This window comes from Taudactylus pleione, unplaced genomic scaffold (assembly GCF_031769625.1).
Source record: "Taudactylus pleione unplaced genomic scaffold, aTauple2 ptg000906l, whole genome shotgun sequence".
Classification (NCBI taxonomy): Eukaryota; Metazoa; Chordata; class Amphibia; order Anura; family Myobatrachidae; genus Taudactylus; species Taudactylus pleione.
The window spans coordinates 2,645,970-2,672,353 of NW_028285307.1; the positions used below are offsets into that span (position 1 = coordinate 2,645,970).

Here is a 26,384-nt window from a genome sequence, read left to right on the forward strand (position 1 = left end):
ACTGTAAAGTTTAAAAAAAATAATATATATAGCTCTGCGGGAGAACACAGTGTCGGAGCCGGAGCCGGAGGAGGGACCAGGGAGCGCTGGAGGGAACTGAGGAGGACCTGCCCACGCTAATAGCAGGTAAGTGTAACCCGCTGTACACCACCTGAGAGTGCCGTATAGTAACACCATCACATTCTGAAAATGCATAATTTCTACATCCCTATACCAATGTACCCATACTAATGTACTAATGTCCCCATACTAATGTACTAATGTCCCCATACTAATGTACCCATACTAATGTACCCATACTAATGTACTAATGTATGGGGAGTGTGGAAATGAACGCAGGCGGACTTAACACAGGAGATATCACCTGATATCTCCAGTTTAAAGTGTTAATGAATACTAAAATAACGGTAATTAAGGAAAATTTAGTGTTGATGAATAGGCCCCATACTGTTTATTCTAGCACCCTGCACCTGTCACACCCCGTGCGGTTCCCTTTTCCTGCCTGGGGTGTTGCTCCCAGTTCTGGTGCTTCTAGCACACTCAGCTGATGCAACAAACAGCTGAAAGACAGACCAGAGTCTGCTAGAAGAACCAGAGCAGAGCGCGACACCCCAGGTAGGACAGAAGAACCGCACGGGTTGTGACAGGTGCAGGGTGCTAGAATGAACACTAAACAAATGATCTAATTTGCACACACTGCCCCCTCACAGAGGTCACTTCCATCTTCCCTTCAGTTCACCCAGGAGGTAAGTATGGTAGGATCGGATGGGAGACGGCTGTGCCCCCGGTTGCCCAATCTTGTGATTTGTACCACTTAGCATTAGTGGCTGATGCCACAATGACGTCATTTACCCCAAATCGCATCATCAAGCCCCTCGGCTGATCAGGGAGGCTGGCTTATTCTGTTAGGGGTCTGAGTGTGCTGCCCAGACGTTATTGGTATCTTGTACTGCGCTGAGTGTGGGCCATTTCTCCATCAGTTGTGTCTCTTCTCTCTCCGAAGGGCAAGAGAGCTACCCAAAATTTGAGCGGGTCTCCCAGAAATTCCAGGAGAGCAGGCAGCTATGCGCCTATGTGACCATTTACATACTTCAATCACCATCATATGGCTACAATCCAGAACACAGCAGAATAGGACCATCTCCAAGGACAGAAGCATTAATACCTGGGACTGTGCCTTGGAAATTAGGGACACAGGGCCTGATTCAGACCTGCTCGCAAGCGGGTCGATGTTGGCCCAGTGCGCATGCGCACGACAGACTAGGCTCTGTCGTGCGCATGCGTGAGACCCGGATAGCGACGGACAAGCCGTCGCTATGGGTCTCGTACCAAAGGGGGCGTGCTGTCGATGTTGAGTGACAGCACTCCCCCTTTGGTGGGCGGGCCAGGGGCGTGGCTGCCCAGACGGAGGCGTTCCCATGCGTCTGGGGCCGGCCCCACTGACATCACTAGTGATGTCAGTGGGAGTGCTTTCGGCTCTGATAGAGAAAAGATGATTCACAATTATTTTGCCTTTGACCTCGCGCCTCAGTGTGGTCACTAATATATTAACCTGGAACTAGTGACATCACTGGGACAGGACGCATTTCGCTTCATCCATAATGACAGGATGTCACAGTTTCCCCAATTGTAAAGCGCAACAAAATCTGCTGGAACTGCATAAATAAAACGTTACTGGAAAAAATAATTAGACTAATATTAGGCAGCGTTCCACAAAAATGGATTCAGCGACGAGCTGGCAGCAGCCGCAGTGTGTAGGCTGAACGTAACATAAAGTGTAACTGCTCGGCACAATCTTCCTGTCAGCACAAGCATTATACACCAACTACTATTCTTATATATTCTCTACACGTCCCGCGTTTCTATAGTAACCCAGCGTCGCTGATTTACAGATCACCTCTAACACTACTCATGGAAACAAACACTCTCTATATGTACCATTACACCACATCACACACTGAAACAGAATTGTGACTTCCATATATACAGGGACGATTAAAATGGCGCTCAATGCGCGTTGTTCTTTTGCTCATTTGTTCTGTACGTTTCCGGTACAATAAAAAAAAAAAAGTTATACCAAAAAAAATTAAAAAATGCCGCTCTTTCAGGTTTCAGGATATACGTATATGTCGGCGTTCGTGTAAACTGACGCACAAGACAACAGGAAAATCGGGTGAAACACCATAATAACACTAAGAAAATGATTGGTCTTATTTTAACTAGATAAGTTCTAGAAAAATATAAAATGACTAGTATGGGTAACATCAACTTTAGAATTAAAATAAAACTAAAAAAATGGGACAAAGTTGAACATTAATGATATTCTCAGAGCTCCCTACAGATAGCAGAAACCACGTCACCTGTTTGCATAATGACCCCACAGCTACATGTACTAAACCGGGATGATCCAACATCATTTATTCTGTATATAACAATCACAGAAGACCCCTTTGGTAGTTTATTTATTTGCACTTTTTTTCTGCAGCTTATGGAGGAAATTTACTAAGATTCGCGTTTGACTTCTATGCAAAATTCCTGGAAATCGGGGAGAACGTTTGAGACTCAAAATCACGGATGTACTAAGCAGCGCGTTGGATTGTCTGTTGTGATTTGATGGCGATACTCGGCCGTTTCGGGCGGGCGGGAGTTCAGTCGATTTGCCCAGTTAACAATAAACCCTGAAGACAAATGGGAGCATGAATCCGCTGACATTACTTAATGTCCTGGCATGCTGGCACCTGTAGTTCTCCAAGTGCCGGGATGTTAGGGCAGGCTTGATGGGACGGCAGTTCCGCTGTAAAGAACAATATCAAATCTATCATTTACACAATTATCCCCACACTCACCGGCTCATGGGGTGCGGAGAAGAGCTGGTTGATCCTGTAGAGGGGGGACCCCATTTTATTTTGGGGGTTCCCACTTTGAGGATTTCCTGCCCTGGGCTGACCAGTTTGCGGCTGGTTTTACATTATGGCAGGAGAAGACCACTATGTGTCTCTCAGCTGTAGTGTAAGCCCCCAGCGGGTTCATTCCGCTGCTGGTTACTGGAAACAAACGGGGAGACCCTACGCTGGTTTTTACCCCGATTTTCCAGTTCCAGACCGGGGTCAGAGGCTCAGGGCTGATTATGGTTTTGGGGCGGGGAAACTTCAAAGTTTTTTTTTTTTTTTTTTTAATTAACTATTTATTTACACAGTAACGCAACCGTCATACTGATCTGCGCAAAGCTTCTCACAAACCCCGGTGTGGTTTTGACCGATTTGACAAACACGATTCTTTGTAAATCCGTTATTTGTATTTGTCTCCATGTAGAGGATACGATATCAGGTCCGATGGTGTATCGCCATGTTTTACCTGCGATTTGCCATCGATTTGGGCTTTAGGAAATCTCAGATTTGCTAAATCGTGGGGATATCGCAGAAGACACCAAATCAACCTTTAGTAAATTCCCCCCCCTTCATGAGGTGTGTGTAATCAGCATTTTATTCACTGGATGGTTTCTACTGTGCCGAACGGTCTCAAGTTATCCATTCTACTAACCCATAACTACCAAAGGCAGAATCTGGGCATAAAAAGTCTCCCCCTCCTATCTGTCCAACTCCGTCCCTGATCCGCTCTCACACAGCCACTGTCCAACCAATCACAGCAGCTTCTGTGCCAGTTACGCAGGTCTGGCCCTGTGGAGATTGGGAACGCTGGAGAGGCAGAATGATCTAACCAATGGCAGAGGCATTTATCGATGGGGCAGCAGAGGGGGGTTACCTAATGGTCACATACAGTCTGCACTAAATACAAGTTTGATGGACTCTCTAATACTCCTTTTACACCAAAGTCCCGGGTCTGACCCGGGATTTGGAACGCGACCTGGCACTTCCGGTGTTGCAGTGGACGCTTGGAGATGATGTAATCTCCAAGCGCCACTGAACCTGGCCAATCGGGCAGCATGCGGCATGATCCGGGTCATCGTGACCCGGATCGCACAGTTTACACTGCAGGGTGACACGGGAACACCCCTCCAAGTTACCCGGCCATGGCCAACCCTCCAAGTTACCCGGGTTGGATCAGTTTACGCTGACAAAAATCCTGGGTTGATTTTCGGGTTGGTGTAAGAAAGGTATAAGATACAAGACCTGAGCTGGATACCGTCTGCTTTATGGCCTGAGACATTGTTGAGCAACCTGGGAAGTGTTGTGACAAAGGGGGGATTTCAATTAGGGGCGATTTACTTTCTATCATCATTTTTTACATTTTGTAAAGTTGCCTCAAATTACCCCAAAAGCATCTTTTTTTTTTCCTACTTTTTTTTGTATTTTCTGTTTAATTTCTTTGTAATTAAACGAAATTCTACAGCTTTTTACACTTATTTTACTTTTTTTTTTAAATGCACAAATCAGCCATTTCACACCATTTAAAAGCCTCCAGTGCTCTCCTTATGGCCACTAACATTCTTCTACATCAGGGGTCTTCAACCTTGGCCCTCCAGCTGCTGTGGAACTACACATCCCAGCATGCACTGCCACCTTTTTGATACAACAGCATGCTAAAACTATGGCAGTGCATGATGGGATGTGTAGTTCCACAGCAGCTGGAGGGCCAAGGTTGAAGACCCCTGTTCTACATGGTTCTGCTAACGGAGTTTTCACTTTAATGGGGTCCAGGAAGGTCGTCCCACTTTTTCATGCTTTTTTTCTCTGTGAGTAGTGCAAATTTGCATTTCTAATTGAATTTTGCGTATCTCGAGTGCGCGCATGCAGGTGAAGTGTGCGAATTATAGTGCGATGTGTGCGAGTTTCTCGCCTTTTGCAAACTCTCACCTAATTGAATACCCACCTAAGGGCTTCCTTCATCAACAATGCTTATTACAGTGATGGTAACAAACATGCTGCTAGTATATAACATAAGTTACCATTCCGGTGAGGTCCAGCCAGGGGCGTCTTAAGAGAGGAGGGGGCTCGTGTGCACTCCCCATGCGGGGCCCCCTCCTCTCTTCCCGGTGGCCGGCTGGCCAGCCACCGGAGCATTAGTAGACTCCGGGCACTAGGGTGTGCCCAGAGTTTACTGCACGTGCGCAGAACGCCGGGAAAATGGCCGCGGTGGCCATTTTCCGGTCTTCTGAGCAGCGCTGACACCCGCCGCGGGACCATGGTCAGGTAAGTTTAAAATTATATGGGTGCAGGGTGGACCCGGGGGTCCGTGTGCCCCGCACGCACTGCACCCATTATAGATTCGCCACTGGGTCCAGCGACATTCTCCTCGGTGGAACATTTGTTCTGTTGCTGCCAGCGTCTGGTTGCTGTGTACTGGACATGCGCACTGCACTTCCACCCAGGGCCATAGCTAGGGGTGTGCGAGCAGTGCCGATGTCCAGGGCACAGGGCCCTGAGGACGGCACTGTTGCTCCCCCACAGCCCCTGCATTTGGCTAGTAGTCTGCCTAGAATGGCATCCTGTAGCCAGTATCATTGCTGCAGTGCCAGCTCCAGACATGCACCCTGCAGCCTGTACAGACACGCGGAGCTGGCAGCCTTGCCCTCAGAACGATATCATGCTCTCAGGGGGAGGGACCGGCACATGGCTCTGTTATGGCACTGCTTCCACCTGGTGGAAAGGCTTTTGCTGGGTCCTGATGGGGACCATACTGCTAAGGCCATCTATAGAGCGGCAAGCTAAGCGTACTGCTGTTTGTTAAATACTAAATGGAGGACAAAACCTCTTTATTGAGTGCTACAGGCAGTGGCACACACAGGGGGGGGTCTCTGGGTACCCAGTAACCTCCTTTGATGGGCTGAATATTGGCACGACAGTGATAGAGGGCCACATTGGAATTAGTGTCTGTAAATCTATACAAATATGGATGCCTGACATGCGCAGTGGGAGTGGCTGCGCACCCCCATGCACACTTCCCTGACCGCGGCTGCCAACCGCAGGGAACAGGAAAAGGTTGAGGCTGGGAGAGGGCTGAAAGATGTAGAGGCTGTGATAGGGTGGAGGGGGACGATCTGGTGAATGTCGGATTCACAGGGGCGTATTTATAATGGGTGCAGGGTGTGCGGTGCACACGGGCTCCTGGGTCCCAGGGGGGCCCGCAGCGCACACCCTGCACCCATACTTATTTTTTTTATACTTACCTCTCAGATGTCCCACAGAGCAGCGCTATAGAGAATGCCTGGAAAATGGCCGTCGCGGCCATTTTTCCTGGCGTTTTGCACATGCGCAGTAGGAAATCACCAGGAAAATGGCTGCAGCGACATTTTCCCGGTGACCTGTGCATGGGCAGTAGACTCCGGGCACACTCTAGTGCCCAAAGTCTACCGCTGCTGTCAGTTCGCTGACGGCAGCTGGGGAGAGAGGAGGGGGCCCCGGACGGTGAGTGAACATGGGCCCCCTCCTCTCTTAATTACGCCCCTGCGGATTCAATATACAAATATTATAATGAGTACCACAGTTTGTTTTTGGCAATATTTCATTATACAAGCCATTATGGGGCCCATGCATCAGCAATCACAAAAACAAAATTAAACGATTCTCCGTCCCCACCAATATGCGCCCATACATTGCCGATATGTACCAGCGGTTCACAGACCATTAGCACCAAAGAACGGATCGGCCAATTGTGAAAAGGCTCATCATCATTTTATTAGTAACGGTCTGCGAAAACAGCCGATTGCTAGTTTATGGAACCAATCTACAGGCCCGATTGGTCAGCGACATCCAACATGTCGGACAAGCTGATTCCCCGATTCCGATTGCTTTTTGGTGGGAGTCGACAATGGTTGAGCCTCATAATTGTGTAAAAATATCGTAATTTATCTATAAAACGCAGAATTGCCCCAATTAAATTGCTGCTGTACGGGCCCCATTACAGAGTGACTGGGGAGCAAATCACCCTCTACTTTAGGGGTGGGCAATAAATAGCCCTCCAGCTGATGTTGAACTACAAATCCCAGCATGCATTGCAACATTTTTAGCATGGCCAAATAACAAACCTGTGGTAGGGCATGCTGGGACATGTAGTTTCACAACATCTGGGGGGGGGGCGCTTAATGCCCACCCCTATTCTACGTGAATGTAACAAAAAAAAATTTTTATTTTAAGAGAGTCATTTAATAAAGCGACAAATGGCCTGGTTGTGAGTCACACTCGCTGCCGCTGGTCGCGCAGTGTTCTTGAGACTACATACACGTGAAAAATTCTAAAAAAAAACAAACAAAAAAAAAAACCCTTACGGCGCATGCGTTACACACAGTGGAGCGGCCTCCTGGCCGCTCGCATAGTTGTGGGTAACCACCCACAGCTATAGCGAGCGTCCAGTATGATGGTCACGATGGTCAAGACCATCGCGAGCATCGGGCTTGTGAAGAGACCCTTGTGGTATGGTCTCGTGGCCGCAAGCCCCAGAGAGCTTCTGGCTCTAATAGAGCTGGAAGCTCTCCCACTGACATCACAGGTGATGTCAGTGGGGCCGCCCACAAATGGCAGGCGTTCGCTTGGGAACGCCTCCGTTTGTGAAGCCACCCCCCTGGCCACGCCTACCAAACGGGGCGAGCTGTCACTCACCGTCGACAGCTCGCCCCCTTTGGTGTGAGATCCGGAGCGACGGAGCACCCGTCGCTAGCCAGGTCTCGCGCATGCCCACGACGGAGCCGGCTCCATCGTGCGCATGCCCAGTGGGCAAACATCGACCCGGTTGCGAGAGCTCATCGCTTGCGACCGGGTCTGAATCAGGCCCAGTGTAAGCACAAAGGAGATGTTGCAATCAGGTCAGACGGTATCAGAGATTTGGGGGAAAAGTTCAGGGCTTTCATGGGCGGTGGCTAGTAGTGCACGCAGAAATGGGTGCGTTATGGGAGCGTCGCCGGCGTGTTAGTGCAAATTGACTGCGTTCCCAGACTCACAGCCGCAGACCCAGGAGGCCACGGTCAGACGGAGACACTGAACCTGCCATAGGACTTGTTCAAGTTTCTAAGGTGCGACCGATGGTGGCGTGTAAGGACGCGCCAATGGGCATTACAGCGTACACGGGCGCTAAAAGTGAGCGTCTCAGTTCTTGAACATTAGGTCACAAGGTGCGGAGTTTGTAACGACGTGTGCATAGACTCGCACATGGGCGACCGCCAATAGGCGCTGCTACCTGCGACTCAGAATCAGGCCCGCAACCGCTTAAGCACTCGCAAAAGGGGTTCTGTTCTCTGTCTTATATTTAACAAACAGCAGCTTCCCGCCGACCAATGGGGACCCAGCAACAGCCGGGAGGACGTCACACATGGCCATTACGTAACAGCTTGTCGCTGGCAGCAATAGAGCGAGGGACACTGCTGAGGACGTCGCCATATAATTGCCGGCGGCATATTCATTTGTATCCCTGTATACAGGGGTGTATCTCTAATGCGTGCAGGGTGTGCGGTACACACGGGCCCCTGGGTGCAGGGGGGCCCACACACCGCACACCCTGCTCCCATATAATTAGTATACTGACCTCTCTGGAGTCTTGCGTCGGCAATGTTGGGAAGTGACATTATAGTTTCATTATGAAAGCAACAAATACAAGAGGCAATGAAATCCCGGGACCCTGACCCCCTGACGCAGGTGTCTCTGCATGGAAACTACCAATCCGCCGACCGCAATATACTGTTCAGTTTTTGGCCCAATATGAGGGTCTCGAAAGGGCGGAGTTTTACCCAACAGCGGAAGCTTCTTGGCGGGTCAGGGCCGGATTTCATCCACACCTGCAAACTTTTGCTAGGAGGCATCCATGAGATCCGCTGAGACGGGATCAGGTGGGAGGAGCTGGTAAGTGACGCTGTGATTTGGGTCATTGTTACCACATTCCAGTAACTGCAATATCACATGAATTGTGTCCTCAGGACCCCTGCCCAGAATTCGGGGAGATCTGGCAACTATGGTTTGGTCAGATTGGGGACAGGGCTAATTCTGTCCCAATTTCCCATGTCTGACAATAGGGTTATTATGTACAGGAGACGTCCTCGCCGACTTGAATTAACTACTCTCCGGGAGAAGCCTGGAGAGGAAATGCAGCTGACAGCTTCGGGGGGGGCGGGGTCGGACTCTCCCGCCACGATTCGCATCATCTTAGCCCCACCCCTCCGTACGGATCTGCAAACTCCCCGCATAATCTTCCCCATCCTGCCCGCTTCTCTAGATGTTGTGAAACTACAAATCCCAGCATGCCCTACCAAATGAGAAACTCTTTTCTTGACCATGCAAGTACAGCAATTTTTATTTTATGTTATTTTTAAAAAAAAAAACCATGGTTGGGAGCTGCCATTCTGCTGTCTGGTCAATCAAAACAAACTATCATTTCATCCATAGGTTCCAATGGAATACTGCCCCACGGTGGCCAAAATGATTTATAACACAGTAGACCAATACGTTTGAGTTTCCCAAGCAGTAACTTTTGAACAAAAGCATCTCTCAGTCACAGTAGAACTCACGCTGTATTCAGCAAGAGAAGCTCCACAACCAGATACGCTGTATTCATCATCTGGACGTACAATATTCCAATAATGGCAGAGGACAGAAAGACATACATAAACTCCAGTTTCCTTTGTGTACAAAGGACGTCCTGAAGGCATCTAGGACATATGCGCTCAGAATTCTCAGTCACGCGTCATGTCGCTCCGTGCAGTGACTGGTAGCTCTATAATAAGGCGGCTTAGTAAACAAGGCCCCAGAATCAGTTATACCAACAGCTGGCTGTGTGCCTATCACAAAAGGGACAGTCCCCCCAGTGACATCCCCGTCACAATTGTCACCCCGCAAGCTTTGCGCGGGAACACTGGTTACCATAGGAACCTGAACCACCACCCCTCGGCCATGAGACTCAGGGCGAGAATTCAGAGCAGGCCGAGGTGCTGGGAAGGAGAGGGGAGGAGGGAGAGTTCCAGCTTTTGTTATGTTAACGGGATAAGGGACACAGTGATCCCACTGTCAGGCTGTCTCGGTAATGCTAACTGCGCTCTCTCTCACAGAAGCCGCTGTCTCTCTACAATACTAATCACTAAGGCTGGTTCCTGGACCTCGTTTGCGATCAGCACAGATAATCTTCCATAGGGGGGAGCCATGATATATGGGAATGGTGTGTATGCAGGAAAGCACTTTACAAAAAGGAGCACACAAAGACATAAGTGTACCCGATAGCGCTTATATAACAGGAGACTACGTACAATGGGCCATAGGAACAATACTGGCGACAGAGCGCAAATTTGCACCTGGACAAACCATGCTGCGATGCAAGGGGGGGGGGGGCAAGCGCAATTTACATGCAGAGAAAACATGGCACGCTCTTGTATGTGGCGCAAAACACTGGGCAGTTCTATTTTAACACAACAGGTTAGAGGCTGCTCGGAGGCCTCCTCACACCACTAGTCAGGGCCGCACACACCCCGCCACCCCACAGCACGACTTGGCTTCGCCAATGGGTCCAATTTGCACCTACTACCTGGATTTACTCCCTACGCTGAATAAGGCCCCGTATTTGCAGTTTCATGCAACACGTACAGAAACAGGCCCCTGCCCCAAAGAGCTAGCGATCTAATGTCATAACAAGAATACTCCAAAACTGCAAAAGAGATTCCCCGTCACAAGAGCTCACACTCTAACAGGATAACTCTCTGACCCACTTCTTGTTTTATCTCATTAATAACCTTTTAGTGTCAGGCACCGGCATTAACCCATTCTGTGGACTACAGAAGACTCAACGCTATAAACCTCTCCCCAGCCACCGATCCGCAGAGCATCGCCCATCATACATCCAAAGCCAGGAAGCCGCCACACACTCAGTCATCTGCAGAGCATCGCTCCAGCAAATACGCTGCTGTCAGTAATCATCGGGCTTCACCCATATGAGCTCCTGGCGTCTCCGCCACCGACCGCCCTAATGAGGGAACCGCAGTGAATCCTCCCCACAGGCCACTCTGTTGACAGTGTTCTGCAGAGCATCTCTCCAGTAAGCCCTGCGTGGACCTGCAGAGCATTGCTTAAGTAAACTTGACACCAAAAGTGATCCATCGTTAATTCACCCTGGCAGTGGGGTTCTCCCTACAATACATCGCCGGCACCCCCCTAATTTCTAGGACCGGTTACAGTAACCCTGACCACAATAAAACCCAGCACACAGACCCCCCAGAGTCTATGAGAATTACATGTAATACAGAACAAGGACTATCACCAGCATGCCAGTCTCTCACCGTGCACCCTGTGCGGATTAGCTGAGCCCAGCATCACTGCCACCCACAACAAAGGCACCTGCTGGTCACTCCCTCCGGATGCCACGGCACCACCTTCCCCCTACCCCATGGTATGCCCCCTGGTACTCACCACCATCCTGCTGCCTGAGAGGGGTAGATAGGAGCTAGCATTCAGCCCCCGCCACACTCCATGGCTGCTCTCGGGGTGCAGGGACACACCATGTAATTCCCGAATCCACCAACGTACCCAGGGGTCTGTGCGTCTGCCAGGTCCGTCACTCTGCCCCTGCCACCTTCTGCCTGATGTTAGGGGCTCTGTCTATGGGCACTGCCCGTGGCATCTATCCATGAATACCAGGCGCTCTCAGTATGTCTCTCTCTCTCTCTCCCTGACAGTCTCTCTCTCTCTCATTACATTGTCCCAATTCAGACTGTGGCTAGCTGGATGTGCATGCTACAGGGGGGTTTAGGAGGAAGATCCATCCATGTCCCTGACAAAAGATGTGTGAGATCCCCCCTACCTCTGACCACCCCCTCTCCTCATAGGATGCCTCTGTCCATACTCAGCCATGGGCCACCCTCCTGCCTTCCTCACACACATACCATCACAATCCTCGCTCGCCCTCCCCCATCCTGCAGGATGGGATAATCCATTCAGGTGCAGAGACAATGGCAGAATGGGAGATGGAGGCTGGCCAATGGGGGAGAGCCAGGCTCAGGCTATTCCTATGTACACAGACAAGGTGGAACACTGACCCCTCATACAGGAGCCCTGCACCACAGCTCTCAGCCATGTTTAGCTATTTGTCATGGAAATCATTAATAACCCAACAGCTTTTGTTTTATCTGTGTGTGCAGGAGGCAGCCGGACCACATGCACTAATTACCGCTACGCACTGGCAGCAATCATCAGCTAATATTTACTGACACATCTTACAGGGCAGTGTTATATTATACATGCAGAGGAGTTATAATGTATCAGTGTGTGTAATAACACAGGACACTACTACAATGTGCAGAGCAGTGTTATAATGTATCAGTGTGTAATAACACAGGACACTACTATAATGTGCAGGGCAGTGTTATATTATACATGCAGAGGAGTTATAATGTATCAGTGTGTAATAACACAGGACACTACTATAATGTGCAGGGCAGTGTTATATTATACATGCAGAGGAGTTATAATGTATCAGTGTGTAATAACACAGGACACTACTACAATGTGCAGAGCAGTGTTATAATGTATCAGTGTGTAATAACACAGGACACTACTATAATGTGCAGGGCAGTGTTATATTATACATGCAGAGGAGTTATAATGTATCAGTGTGTAATAACACAGGACACTACTATAATGTGCAGGGCAGTGTTATATTATACATGCAGAGGAGTTATAATGTATCAGTGTGTAATAACACAGGACACTACTACAATGTGCAGGGCAGTGTTATAATGTATCAGTGTGTAATAACACAGGACACTACTATAATGTGCAGGGCAGTGTTATATTATACATGCAGAGGAGTTATAATGTATCAGTGTGTAATAACACAGGACACTACTACAGTGTGCAGGGCAGTGTTATATTATACATGCAGAGGAGCTATAATGTATCAGTGTGTAATAACACAGGACACTACTACAATGTGCAGGGCAGTGTTATATTATACATGCAGAGGAGCTATAATGTATCAGTGTGTAATAACACAGGACACTACAACAGTGTGCAGGGCAGTGTTATATTATACATGCAGAGGAGCTATAATGTATCAGTGTGTAATAACACAGGACACTACTACAATGTGCAGGGCAGTGTTATATTATACATGCAGAGGAGCTATAATGTATCAGTGTGTAATAACACAGGACACTACTACAATGTGCAGGGCAGTGTTATAATGTATCAGTGTGTAATAACACAGGACACTACTATAATGTGCAGGGCAGTGTTATATTATACATGCAGAGGAGTTATAATGTATCAGTGTGTAATAACACAGGACACTACTACAATGTGCAGGGCAGTGTTATATTATACATGCAGAGGAGCTATAATGTATCAGTGTGTGTAATAACACAGGACACTACTACAATGTGCAGGGCAGTGTTATATTATACATGCAGAGGAGTTATAATGTATCAGTGTGTGTAATAACACAGGACACTACTACAATGTGCAGGGCAGTGTTATATTATACATGCAGAGGAGCTATAATGTATCAGTGTGTAATAACACAGGACACTACTACAATGTGCAGGGCAGTGTTATATTATACATGCAGAGGAGCTATAATGTATCAGTGTGTAATAACACAGGACACTACTACAATGTGCAGGGCAGTGTTATATTATATATGCAGAGGAGCTATAATGTATCAGTGTGTAATAACACAGGACACTACTACAATGTGCAGGGCAGTGTTATATTATACATGCAGAGGAGCTATAATGTATCAGTGTGTAATAACACAGGACACTACTACAATGTGCAGGGCAGTGTTATAATGTATCAGTGTGTAATAACACAGGACACTACTATAATGTGCAGGGCAGTGTTATATTATACATGCAGAGGAGTTATAATGTATCAGTGTGTAATAACACAGGACACTACTACAATGTGCAGGGCAGTGTTATATTATACATGCAGAGGAGTTATAATGTATCAGTGTGTAATAACACAGGACACTACTACAATGTGCAGGGCAGTGTTATATTATACATGCAGAGGAGTTATAATGTATCAGTGTGTAATAACACAGGACACTACTACAATGTGCAGGGCAGTGTTATATTATACATGCAGAGGAGTTATAATGTATCAGTGTGTAATAACACAGGACACTACTACAATGTGCAGGGCAGTGTTATATTATACATGCAGAGGAGTTATAATGTATCAGTGTGTAATAACACAGGACACTACTACAATGTGCAGGGCAGTGTTATATTATACATGCAGAGGAGTTATAATGTATCAGTGTGTGTAATAACACAGGACACTACTACAATGTGCAGAGCAGTGTTATAATGTATCAGTGTGTAATAACACAGGACACTACTATAATGTGCAGGGCAGTGTTATATTATACATGCAGAGGAGTTATAATGTATCAGTGTGTAATAACACAGGACACTACTACAGTGTGCAGGGCAGTGTTATATTATACATGCAGAGGAGCTATAATGTATCAGTGTGTAATAACACAGGACACTACTACAATGTGCAGGGCAGTGTTATAATGTATCAGTGTGTAATAACACAGGACACTACTATAATGTGCAGGGCAGTGTTATATTATACATGCAGAGGAGTTATAATGTATCAGTGTGTAATAACACAGGACACTACTACAGTGTGCAGGGCAGTGTTATATTATACATGCAGAGGAGCTATAATGTATCAGTGTGTAATAACACAGGACACTACTACAATGTGCAGGGCAGTGTTATATTATACATGCAGAGGAGCTATAATGTATCAGTGTGTAATAACACAGGACACTACAACAGTGTGCAGGGCAGTGTTATATTATACATGCAGAGGAGCTATAATGTATCAGTGTGTAATAACACAGGACACTACTACAATGTGCAGGGCAGTGTTATATTATACATGCAGAGGAGCTATAATGTATCAGTGTGTAATAACACAGGACACTACTACAATGTGCAGGGCAGTGTTATAATGTATCAGTGTGTAATAACACAGGACACTACTATAATGTGCAGGGCAGTGTTATATTATACATGCAGAGGAGTTATAATGTATCAGTGTGTAATAACACAGGACACTACTACAATGTGCAGGGCAGTGTTATATTATACATGCAGAGGAGCTATAATGTATCAGTGTGTGTAATAACACAGGACACTACTACAATGTGCAGGGCAGTGTTATATTATACATGCAGAGGAGTTATAATGTATCAGTGTGTGTAATAACACAGGACACTACTACAATGTGCAGGGCAGTGTTATATTATACATGCAGAGGAGCTATAATGTATCAGTGTGTAATAACACAGGACACTACTACAATGTGCAGGGCAGTGTTATATTATACATGCAGAGGAGCTATAATGTATCAGTGTGTAATAACACAGGACACTACAACAGTGTGCAGGGCAGTGTTATATTATACATGCAGAGGAGCTATAATGTATCAGTGTGTAATAACACAGGACACTACTACAATGTGCAGGGCAGTGTTATATTATATATGCAGAGGAGCTATAATGTATCAGTGTGTAATAACACAGGACACTACTACAATGTGCAGGGCAGTGTTATATTATACATGCAGAGGAGCTATAATGTATCAGTGTGTAATAACACAGGACACTACTACAATGTGCAGGGCAGTGTTATAATGTATCAGTGTGTAATAACACAGGACACTACTATAATGTGCAGGGCAGTGTTATATTATACATGCAGAGGAGTTATAATGTATCAGTGTGTAATAACACAGGACACTACTACAATGTGCAGGGCAGTGTTATATTATACATGCAGAGGAGTTATAATGTATCAGTGTGTAATAACACAGGACACTACTACAATGTGCAGGGCAGTGTTATATTATACATGCAGAGGAGTTATAATGTATCAGTGTGTAATAACACAGGACACTACTACAATGTGCAGGGCAGTGTTATATTATACATGCAGAGGAGTTATAATGTATCAGTGTGTAATAACACAGGACACTACTACAATGTGCAGGGCAGTGTTATATTATACATGCAGAGGAGTTATAATGTATCAGTGTGTAATAACACAGGACACTACTACAATGTGCAGGGCAGTGTTATATTATACATGCAGAGGAGTTATAATGTATCAGTGTGTAATAACACAGGACACTACTACAATGTGCAGGGCAGTGTTATATTATACATGCAGAGGAGTTATAATGTATCAGTGTGTAATAACACAAGACACTACTACAATGTGCAGGGCAGTGTTATATTATACATGCAGAGGAGTTATAATGTATCAGTGTGTGTAATAACACAGGACACTACTACAATGTGCAGGGCAGTGTTATATTATACATGCAGAGGAGTTATAATGTATCAGTGTGTAATAATAACACAGGACACTACTACAATGTGCAGGGCAGTGTTATAATGTATCAGTGTGTAATAACACAGGACACTACTATAATGTGCATGGCAGTGTTATAATATATCAGTGTGTGTAATAACACAGGACACTACTACAATGTGCAGGGCAGTGTTATATTATACATGCAGAGGAGTTATAATGTATCAGTGTGTGTAGTAATAACACAGGACACTACTACAATGTGCAGGACAGTGTTATATTAGACATGCAGAGGAGTTATAATGTATCAGTGTGTGTAATAACACAGGACACTACTACAATGTGCAGGGGAGTGCTATATTATACATGTAGATGAGTTATAATGTATCAGTGTGTGTAATAACACAGGACACTACGACAATGTGCAGGGCAGTGTTATAATGTATCAGTGTGTAATAACACAGGACACTACTACAATGTGCAGGACAGTGTTCTATTATACATGCAGAGGAGTTATAATGTATGAGTGTGTGTAATAATAACACAGGACACTACTACAATGTGCAGGGCAGTGTTATATTATACATGCAGAGGAGTTATAATGTATCAGTGTGTAATAACACAGGACACTACTACAATGTGCAGGGCAGTGTTATATTATACATGCAGAGGAGTTATATTGTATGAGTGTGTGTAATAACACCGGACACTACTACAATGTGCAGGGCAGTGTTATATTATACATGCAGAGGAGTTATAATGTATCAGTGTGTAATAACACAGGACACTACTACAATGTGCAGGGCAGTGTTATATTATACATGTAGAGGAGTTATAATGTATCAGTGTGTGTAATAACACAGGACACTAATACAATGTGCAGGGCAGTGTTATAATGTATCAGTGTGTAATAACACAGGACACTACTACAATGTGCAGGGCAATGTTATAATGTATCAGTGTGCAATAACACAGAACACTACTACAATGTGCAGGTCATTGTTAAAATGTATCAGTGTGTAATAACACAGCACACTACAACAATGTGCAGGGCAGTGTTATAATGTATCAGTGTGTGTAATAACACAGGACACTACAACAGTGTGCAGGGCAGCATTATAATGTATCAGTGTGTTTAATAACACAGGACACTACAACAGTGTGCAGGGCAGTATTATAAAGTATCAGTGTGTAATAACACAGGACATGACTACAATGTACAGGGCAGTGTTATAATGTATCAGTGTGTGTAATAACACAGGACACTAGTACAATGTGCAGGGCAGTGTTATAATGTATCAGTGTGTTTAATAACACAGGACACTACAACAGTGTGCAGGGCAGTATTATAATGTATCAGTGTGTAATAACACAGGACACGACTACAATGTACAGGGCAGTGTTATAATGTATCAGTGTGTGTAATAACACAGGACACTAGTACAATGTGCAGGGCAGTGTTATAATGTATCAGTGTGTTTAATAACACAGGACACTACTACAATGTGCAGGGCAGTGTTATAATGTATCAGTGTGTGTAATAACACAGGACACTACAACAGTGTGCAGGGCAGTATTATAATGTATCAGTGTGTGTAATAACACAGGACACTACAACAATGATCAGGGCAGTGTTATAATGTATCAGTGTGTGTAATAACACAGGACACTACTACAATGATCAGGGCAGTGTTATAATGTATCAGTGTGTGTAATAACACAGGACACTACTACAATGTGCAGGGCAGTGTTATAATGTATCAGTGTGTTTAATAACACAGGACACTACTACAATGTGCAGGGCAGTGTTATAATGTATCAGTGTGTGCAAGAACACAGGACACGACTACAATGTGCAGGGCAGTGTTATAATGTATCAGTGTGTAATAACACAGGACACTACTACAATGTGCAGTGCAGTGTTATAATGTATCAGTGTGTAATAACACAGGACACTACTACAATGTGCAGGGCAGTGTTATAATGTATCATTGTGTAAAACAGAGGACACTACTACAATGTGCAGGGCAGTGTTATAATGTATCAGTGTGTGTAATAACACAGGACACTACTACAATGTGCAGGGCAGTGTTATATTATACATGTAGAGGAGTTATAATGTATCAGTGTGTGTAATAATAACACAGGACACTACTACAATGTGCAGGGCAGAGTTATATTATACATGCAGAGGAGTTATAATGTATCAGTTTGTGTAATAACTCAGGACACTACTACAATGTGCAGGGCAGTGTTATATTATACATGTAGAGGAGTTATAATGTATCAGTGTGTGTAATAACACAGGACACTAATACAATGTGCAGGGCAGTGTTATAATGTATCAGTGTGTAATAACACAGGACACTACTACAATGTGCAGGGCAATGTTATAATGTATCAGTGTGCAATAACACAGCACACTACAACAATGTGCAGGGCAGTGTTATAATGTATCAGTGTGTGTAATAACACAGGACACTACAACAGTGTGCAGGGCAGTATTATAATGTATCAGTGTGTTTAATAACACAGGACACTACAACAGTGTGCAGGGCAGTATTATAATGTATCAGTGTGTAATAACACAGGACATGACTACAATGTACAGGGCAGTGTTATAATGTATCAGTGTGTGTAATAACACAGTACACTAGTACAATGTGCAGGGCAGTGTTATAATGTATCAGTGTGTTTAATAACACAGGACACTACTACAATGTGCAGGGCAGTGTTATAATGTATCAGTGTGTTTAATAACACAGGACACTACAACAGTGTGCAGGGCAGTATTATAATGTATCAGTGTGTGTAATAACACAGGACACTACAACAATGATCAGGGCAGTGTTATAATGTATCAGTGTGTGTAATAACACAGGACACTACTACAATGTGCAGGGCAGTGTTATAATGTATCAGTGTGTTTAATAACACAGGACACTACTACAATGTGAAGGGCAGTGTTATAATGTATCAGTGTGTGCAAGAACACAGGACACGACTACAATGTGCAGGGCAGTGTTATAATGTATCAGTGTGTAATAACACAGGACACTACTACAATGTGCAGTGCAGTGTTATAATGTATCAGTGTGTAATAACACAGGACACTACTACAATGTGCAGGGCAGTGTTATAATGTATCATTGTGTAAAACAGAGGACACTACTACAATGTGCAGGGCAGTGTTATAATGTATCAGTGTGTGTAATAACACAGGACACGACTACAATGTGCAGGGCAGTGTAATAATGTATCAGTGTGTGTAATAACACAGGACACTACTACAATGTGCAGGGCAGTGTTTCTAATGTATCATTGTGTAAAACAGAGGGCACTATTACAATGTGCAGGGCAGTGTTATAATTATCAGTGTGTTTAATAACACAGGACACTACTACAATGTGCAGGGCAGTGTTATAATGTATCAGTGTGTGCAATAACACAGGACACTACTACAATGTGCAGGGCAGTGTTATATTATACATGCAGAGGAGTTATAATGTATCAGTGTGTGTAATAACACAGGACACTACTACAATGTGCAGGGCAGTGTTATATTATACATGTAGAGGAGTTATAATGTATCAGTGTGTGTAATAATAACACAGGACACTACTACAATGTGCAGGGCAGTGTTATATTATACATGTAGAGGAGTTATAATGTATCAGTGTGTGTAATAATAACACAGGACACTACTACAATGTGCAGGGCAGTGTTATATTATACATGCAGAGGAGTTATAATGTATCAGTGTGTGTAATAATAACACAGGACACTACTACAATGTGCAGGGCAGTGTTATATTATACATGTAGAGGAGTTATAATGTATCAGTGTGTATAATAATAACACAGGACACTACTACAATGAGCAGGGTAGTGTTATATTATACATGCAGAGGAGTTATAATGTATCAGTGTGTGTAGTAATAACATAGGACACTACTACAATGTGCAGGGCAGTGTTATAATGTATCAGTGTGTGTAATAACACAGGACACTAATACAATGTGCAGGGCAGTGTTATAATGTATCAGTGTGTAATAACACAGGACACTACTACAATGTGCAGGGCAATGTTACAATGTATCAGTGTGTAATACCACAGGACACTACTACAATGTGCAGGGCATTGCTATAATTTATCAGTGTGTAATAACACAGCACACTACAACAATGTGCAGGGCAGTGTTATAATGTATCAGTGTGTGTAATAACACAGGACACTACAACAGTGTGCAGGGCAGTATTATAATGTATCAGTGTGTTTAATAACACAGGACACTACTACAATGTGCAGGGCAATGTTATAATGTATCAGTGTGTAATAACACAGGACACTAGTACAATGTGCAGGGCAGTGTTATAATGTATCAGTGTGTTTAATAACACAGGACACTACAACAGTGTGCAGGGCTGTATTATAATGTATCAGTGTGTAATAACACAGGACATGACTACAATGTACAGGGCAGTGTTATAATGTATCAATGTGTGTAATAACACAGGACACTAGTACAATGTGCAGGGCAGTGTTATAATGTATCAGTGTGTTTAATAACACAGGACACTACTACAATGTGCAGGGCAGTGTTATAATGTATCAGTGTGTGTAATAACACAGGACACTACAACAGTGTGCAGGGCAGTATTATAATGTATCAGTGTGTGTAATAACACAGGACACTACTACAATGATCAGGGCAGTGTTATAATGTATCAGTGCGTGTAATAACACAGGACACTACTACCATATGCAGGGCAGTGTTATAATGTATCAGTGTGTTTAATAACACAGGACACTACTACAATGTGCAGGGCAGTGTTATAATGTATCAGTGTGTAATAACACAGGACACTACTACAATGTGCAGTGCAGTGTTATAATGTATCAGTGTGTAATAGCACAGGACACTACTACAATGTGCAGGGCAGTGTTATAATGTATCATTGTGTAAAACAGAGGACACTACTACAATGTGCAGGTCAGTGTTATAATGTATCAGTGTGTGTAATAACACAGGACACGACTACAATGTGCAGGGCAGTGTTATAATGTATCAGTGTGTGTAATAACACAGGACACTACAACAGTGTGCAGGGCAGTATTATAATGTATCAGTGTGTAATAACACAGGACACGACTACAATGTACAGGGCAGTGTTATAATGTATCAGTGTGTGTAATAACACAGGACACTAGTACAATGTGCAGGGCAGTGTTATAATGTATCAGTGTGTTTAATAACACAGGACACTACTACAATGTGCAGGGCAGTGTTATAATGTATCAGTGTGTGTAATAACACAGGACACTACAACAGTGTGCAGGGCAGTATTATAATGTATCAGTGTGTGTAATAACACAGGACACTACAACAATGATCAGGGCAGTGTTATAATGTATCAGTGTGTGTAATAACACAGGACACTACTACAATGTGAAGGGCAGTGTTATAATGTATCAGTGTGTGCAAGAACACAGGACACGACTACAATGTGCAGGGCAGTGTTATAATGTATCAGTGTGTAATAACACAGGACACTACTACAATGTGCAGTGCAGTGTTATAATGTATCAGTGTGTAATAACACAGGACACTACTACAATGTGCATTGCAGTGTTATAATTTATCATTGTGTAAAACAGAGGACACTACTACAATGTGCAGGGCAGTGTTATAATGTATCAGTGTGTGTAATAACACAGGACACGACTACAATGTGCAGGGCAGTGTAATAATGTATCAGTGTGTGTAATAACACAGGACACTACTACAATGTGCAGGGCAGTGTTTCTAATGTATCATTGTGTAAAACAGAGGGCACTATTACAATGTGCAGGGCAGTGTTATAATGTATCAGTGTGTTTAGTAACACAGGACACTACTACAATGTGCAGGGCAGTGTTATAATGTATCAGTGTGTGCAATAACACAGGACACTACTACAAATAGCAGGGCAGTGTTATATTATACATGCAGAGGAGTTATAATGTATCAGTGTGTGTAATAACACAGGACACTACTACAATGTGCAGGGCAGTGTTATATTATACATGTAGAGGAGTTATAATGTATCAGTGTGTGTAATAATAACACAGGACACTACTACAATGTGCAGGGCAGTGTTATATTATACATGTAGAGGAGTTATAATGTATCAGTGTGTGTAATAATAACACAGGACACTACTACAATGTGCAGGGCAGTGTTATATTATACATGCAGAGGAGTTATAATGTATCAGTGTGTATAATAATAACACAGGACACTACTACAATGAGCAGGGTAGTGTTATATTATACATGCAGAGGAGTTATAATGTATCAGTGTGTGTAGTAATAACGTAGGACACTACTACAATGTGCAGGGCAGTGTTATAATGTATCAGTGTGTGTAATAACACAGGACACTAATACAATGTGCAGGGCAGTGTTATAATGTATCAGTGTGTAATAACACAGGACACTACTACAATGTGCAGGGCAATGTTATAATGTATCAGTGTGTAATACCACAGGACACTACTACAATGTGCAGGGCATTTCTATAATTTATCAGTTTGTAATAACACAGCACACTACAACAATGTGCAGGGCAGTGTTATAATGTATCAGTGTGTGTAATAACACAGGACACTACAACAGTGTGCAGGGCAGCATTATAATGTATCAGTGTGTTTAATAACACAGGACACTACTACAATGTGCAGGGCAATGTTATACTGTATCAGTGTGTAATAACACAGGACACTAGTACAATGTGCAGGGCAGTGTTATAATGTATCAGTGTGTTTAATAACACAGGACACTACAACAGTGTGCAGGGCAGTATTATAATGTATCAGTGTGTAATAACACAGGACATGACTACAATGTACAGGGCAGTGTTATAATGTATCAATGTGTGTAATAACACAGGACACTAGTACAATGTGCAGGGCAGTGTTATAATGTATCAGTGTGTTTAATAACACAGGACACTACTACAATGTGCAGGGCAGTGTTATAATGTATCAGTGTGTGTAATAACACAGGACACTACAACAGTGTGCAGGGCAGTATTATAATGTATCAGTGTGTAATAACACAGGACAGGACTACAATGTACAGGGCAGTGTTATAATGTATCAGTGTGTGTAATAACACAGGACACTAGTACAATGTGCAGGGCAGTGTTATAATGTATCAGTGTGTTTAATAACACAGGACACTACTACAATGTGCAGGGCAGTGTTATAATGTATCAGTGTGTGTAATAACACAGGACACTACAACAGTGTGCAGGGCAGTATTATAATGTATCAGTGTGTGTAATAACACAGGACACAACTACAATGATCAGGGCAGTGTTATAATGTATCAGTGCGTGTAATAACACAGGACACTACTACCATATGCAGGGCAGTGTTATAATGTATCAGTGTGTTTAATAACACAGGACACTACTACAATGTGCAGGGCAGTGTTATAATGTATCAGTGTGTAATAACACAGGACACTACTACAATGTGCAGTGCAGTGTTATAATGTATCAGTGTGTAATAGCACAGGACACTACTACAATGTGCAGGGCAGTGTTATAATGTATCATTGTGTAAAACAGAGGACACGACTACAATGTGCAGGGCAGTGTTATAATGTATCAGTGTGTGTAATAACACAGGACACTACTACAATGTGCAGGGCAGTGTTATAATGTATCAGTGTGTTTAATAACACAGGACACTACTACAATGTGCAGGGCAGTGTTATAATGTATCAGTGTGTGCAATAACATAGGACACTACTACAATTTGCAGGGCAGTGTTATATTATACATGTAGAGGAGTTATAATGTATCTGTGTGTGTAATAATAACACAGGACACTACTACAATGTGCAGGACAGTGTTATATTATACATGCAGAGGAGTTATAATGTATCAGTGTGTGTAATAACACAGGACACTATTACAATGTGCAGGGCAGTGTTATATTATACATGTAGAGGAGTTATAATGTATCTGTGTGTGTAATAATAACACAGGACACTACTACAATGTGCAGGGCAGTGTTATATTATACATGTAGAGGAGTTATAATGTATCAGTGTGTGTAATAATAACACAGGACACTACTACAATGTGCAGGGCAGTGTTATATTATACATGCAGAGGAGTTATAATGTATCAGTTTGTGTAATAACACAGGACACTGCTACAATGTGCAGGGCAGGGGTATATTATACATGTAGAGGAGTTATAATGTATCAGTGTGTATAATAATAACACAGTACACTACTACAATGTGCAGGGCAGTGTTATAATGTATCAGTGTGTGTAATAACACAGGACACTACTACAATGATCAGGGCAGTGTTATAATGTATCAGTGTGTGTAATAACACAGGACACTACTACAATGTGCAGGGCAGTGTTATAATGTATCAGTGTGTTTAATAACACAGGACACTACTACAATGTGCAGGGCAGTGTTTTAATGTATCAGTGTGTGCAATAACACAGGACACGACTACAATGTGCAGGGCAGTGTTATAATGTATCAGTGTGTAATAACACAGGACACTACTACAATGTGCAGTGCAGTGTTATAATGTATCAGTGTGTAATAACACAGGACACTACTACAATGTACAGGGCAGTGTAATAATGTATCATTGTGTAAAACAGAGGACACTACTACAATGTGCAGGGCAGAATTATAATGTATCAGTGTGTGTAATAACACAGGACACGACTACAATGTGCAGGGCAGTGTTACAATGTATCAGTGTGTGTAATAACACAGGACACTACTACAATGTGCAGGGCAGTGTTATAATGTACCATTGTGTAAAACAGAGGACACTACTACAATGTGCAGGGCAGTGTTATAATGTATCAGTGTGTGTAATAACACAGGACACGACTACAATGTGCAGGGCAGTGTTATAATGTATCAGTGTGTGTAATAACACAGGACACTACTACAATGTGCAGGGCAGTGTTATAATGTATTAGTGTGTTTCATAACACAGGACACTACTACAATGTGCAGGGCAGTGTTATAATGTATCAGTGTGTAATAACACAGGACACTACTACAATGTGCAGGGCAATGTTATAATGTATCAGTGTGTAATAACACAGGACACTACTACAATGTGCAGGGCATTATTATAATTTATCAGTGTGTAATAACACAGCACACTACAACAATGTGCAGGGCAGTGTTATAATGTATCAGTGTGTGTAATAACACAGGACCCTACAACAGTGTGCAGGGCAGTATTATAATGTATCAGTGTGTAATAACACAGGACATGACTACAATGTACAGGGCAGTGTTATAATGTATCAGTGTGTGTAATAACACAGGACACTAGTACAATGTGCAGGGCAGTGTTATAATGTATCAGTGCGTGTAATAACACAGGACACTACTACCATATGCAGGGCAGTGTTATAATGTATCAGTGTGTTTAAAAACACAGGACACTACTACAATGTGCAGGGCAGTGTTATAATGTATCAGTGTGTGTAATAACACAGGACACTACTACAATGTGCAGGGCAGTGTTATAATGTATCAGTGTGTTTAATAACACAGGACACTACTACAATGTGCAGGGCAGTGTTATAATGTATCAGTGTGTGCAATAACATAGGACACTACAACAATGTGCAGGGCAGTGTTATATTATACATGTAGAGGAGTTATAATGTATCTGTGTGTGTAATAATAACACAGGACACTACTACAATGTGCAGGGCAGTGTTATATTATACATGTAGAGGAGTTATAATGTATCAGTGTGTGTAATAATAACACAGGACACTACTACAATGTGCAGGGCAGTGTTATATTATACATGCAGAGGAGTTATAATGTATCAATTTGTGTAATAACACAGGACACTGCTACAATGTGCAGGGCAGTGGTATATTATACATGTAGAGGAGTTATAATGTATCAGTGTGTGTAATAACACAGTACACTACTACAATGTGCAGGGCAGTGTTATAATGTATCTGTGTGTAATAACACAGGACACTACAACAGTGTGCAGGGCAGTATTATAATCTATCAGTGTGTGTAATAACACAGGACACTACTACAATGTGCAGGGCAGT

At 43.5% G+C, this 26,384-nt stretch overlaps 1 protein-coding gene across 4 annotated transcripts in view; it reads right to left on the minus strand.

Moving 5' to 3' along the window:
- Positions 1-26,384, minus strand: part of ARHGAP33 (Rho GTPase activating protein 33) — a 122,292-nt gene that overhangs the window by 55,669 nt on the left and 40,239 nt on the right. Inside the window, exon 1 of one of the 4 annotated variants that reach the window (XM_088459375.1) lies at positions 11,337-11,678. The exons of the other annotated variants lie outside the window; for them this stretch is intronic. Coding sequence (XP_088315501.1) covers positions 11,337-11,342 — 6 coding nt within the window. The 5' untranslated portion in view covers positions 11,343-11,678. Of the gene's footprint in view, positions 1-11,336; positions 11,679-26,384 lie in introns of those variants that run through there. 4 annotated transcript variants of the gene reach the window in all.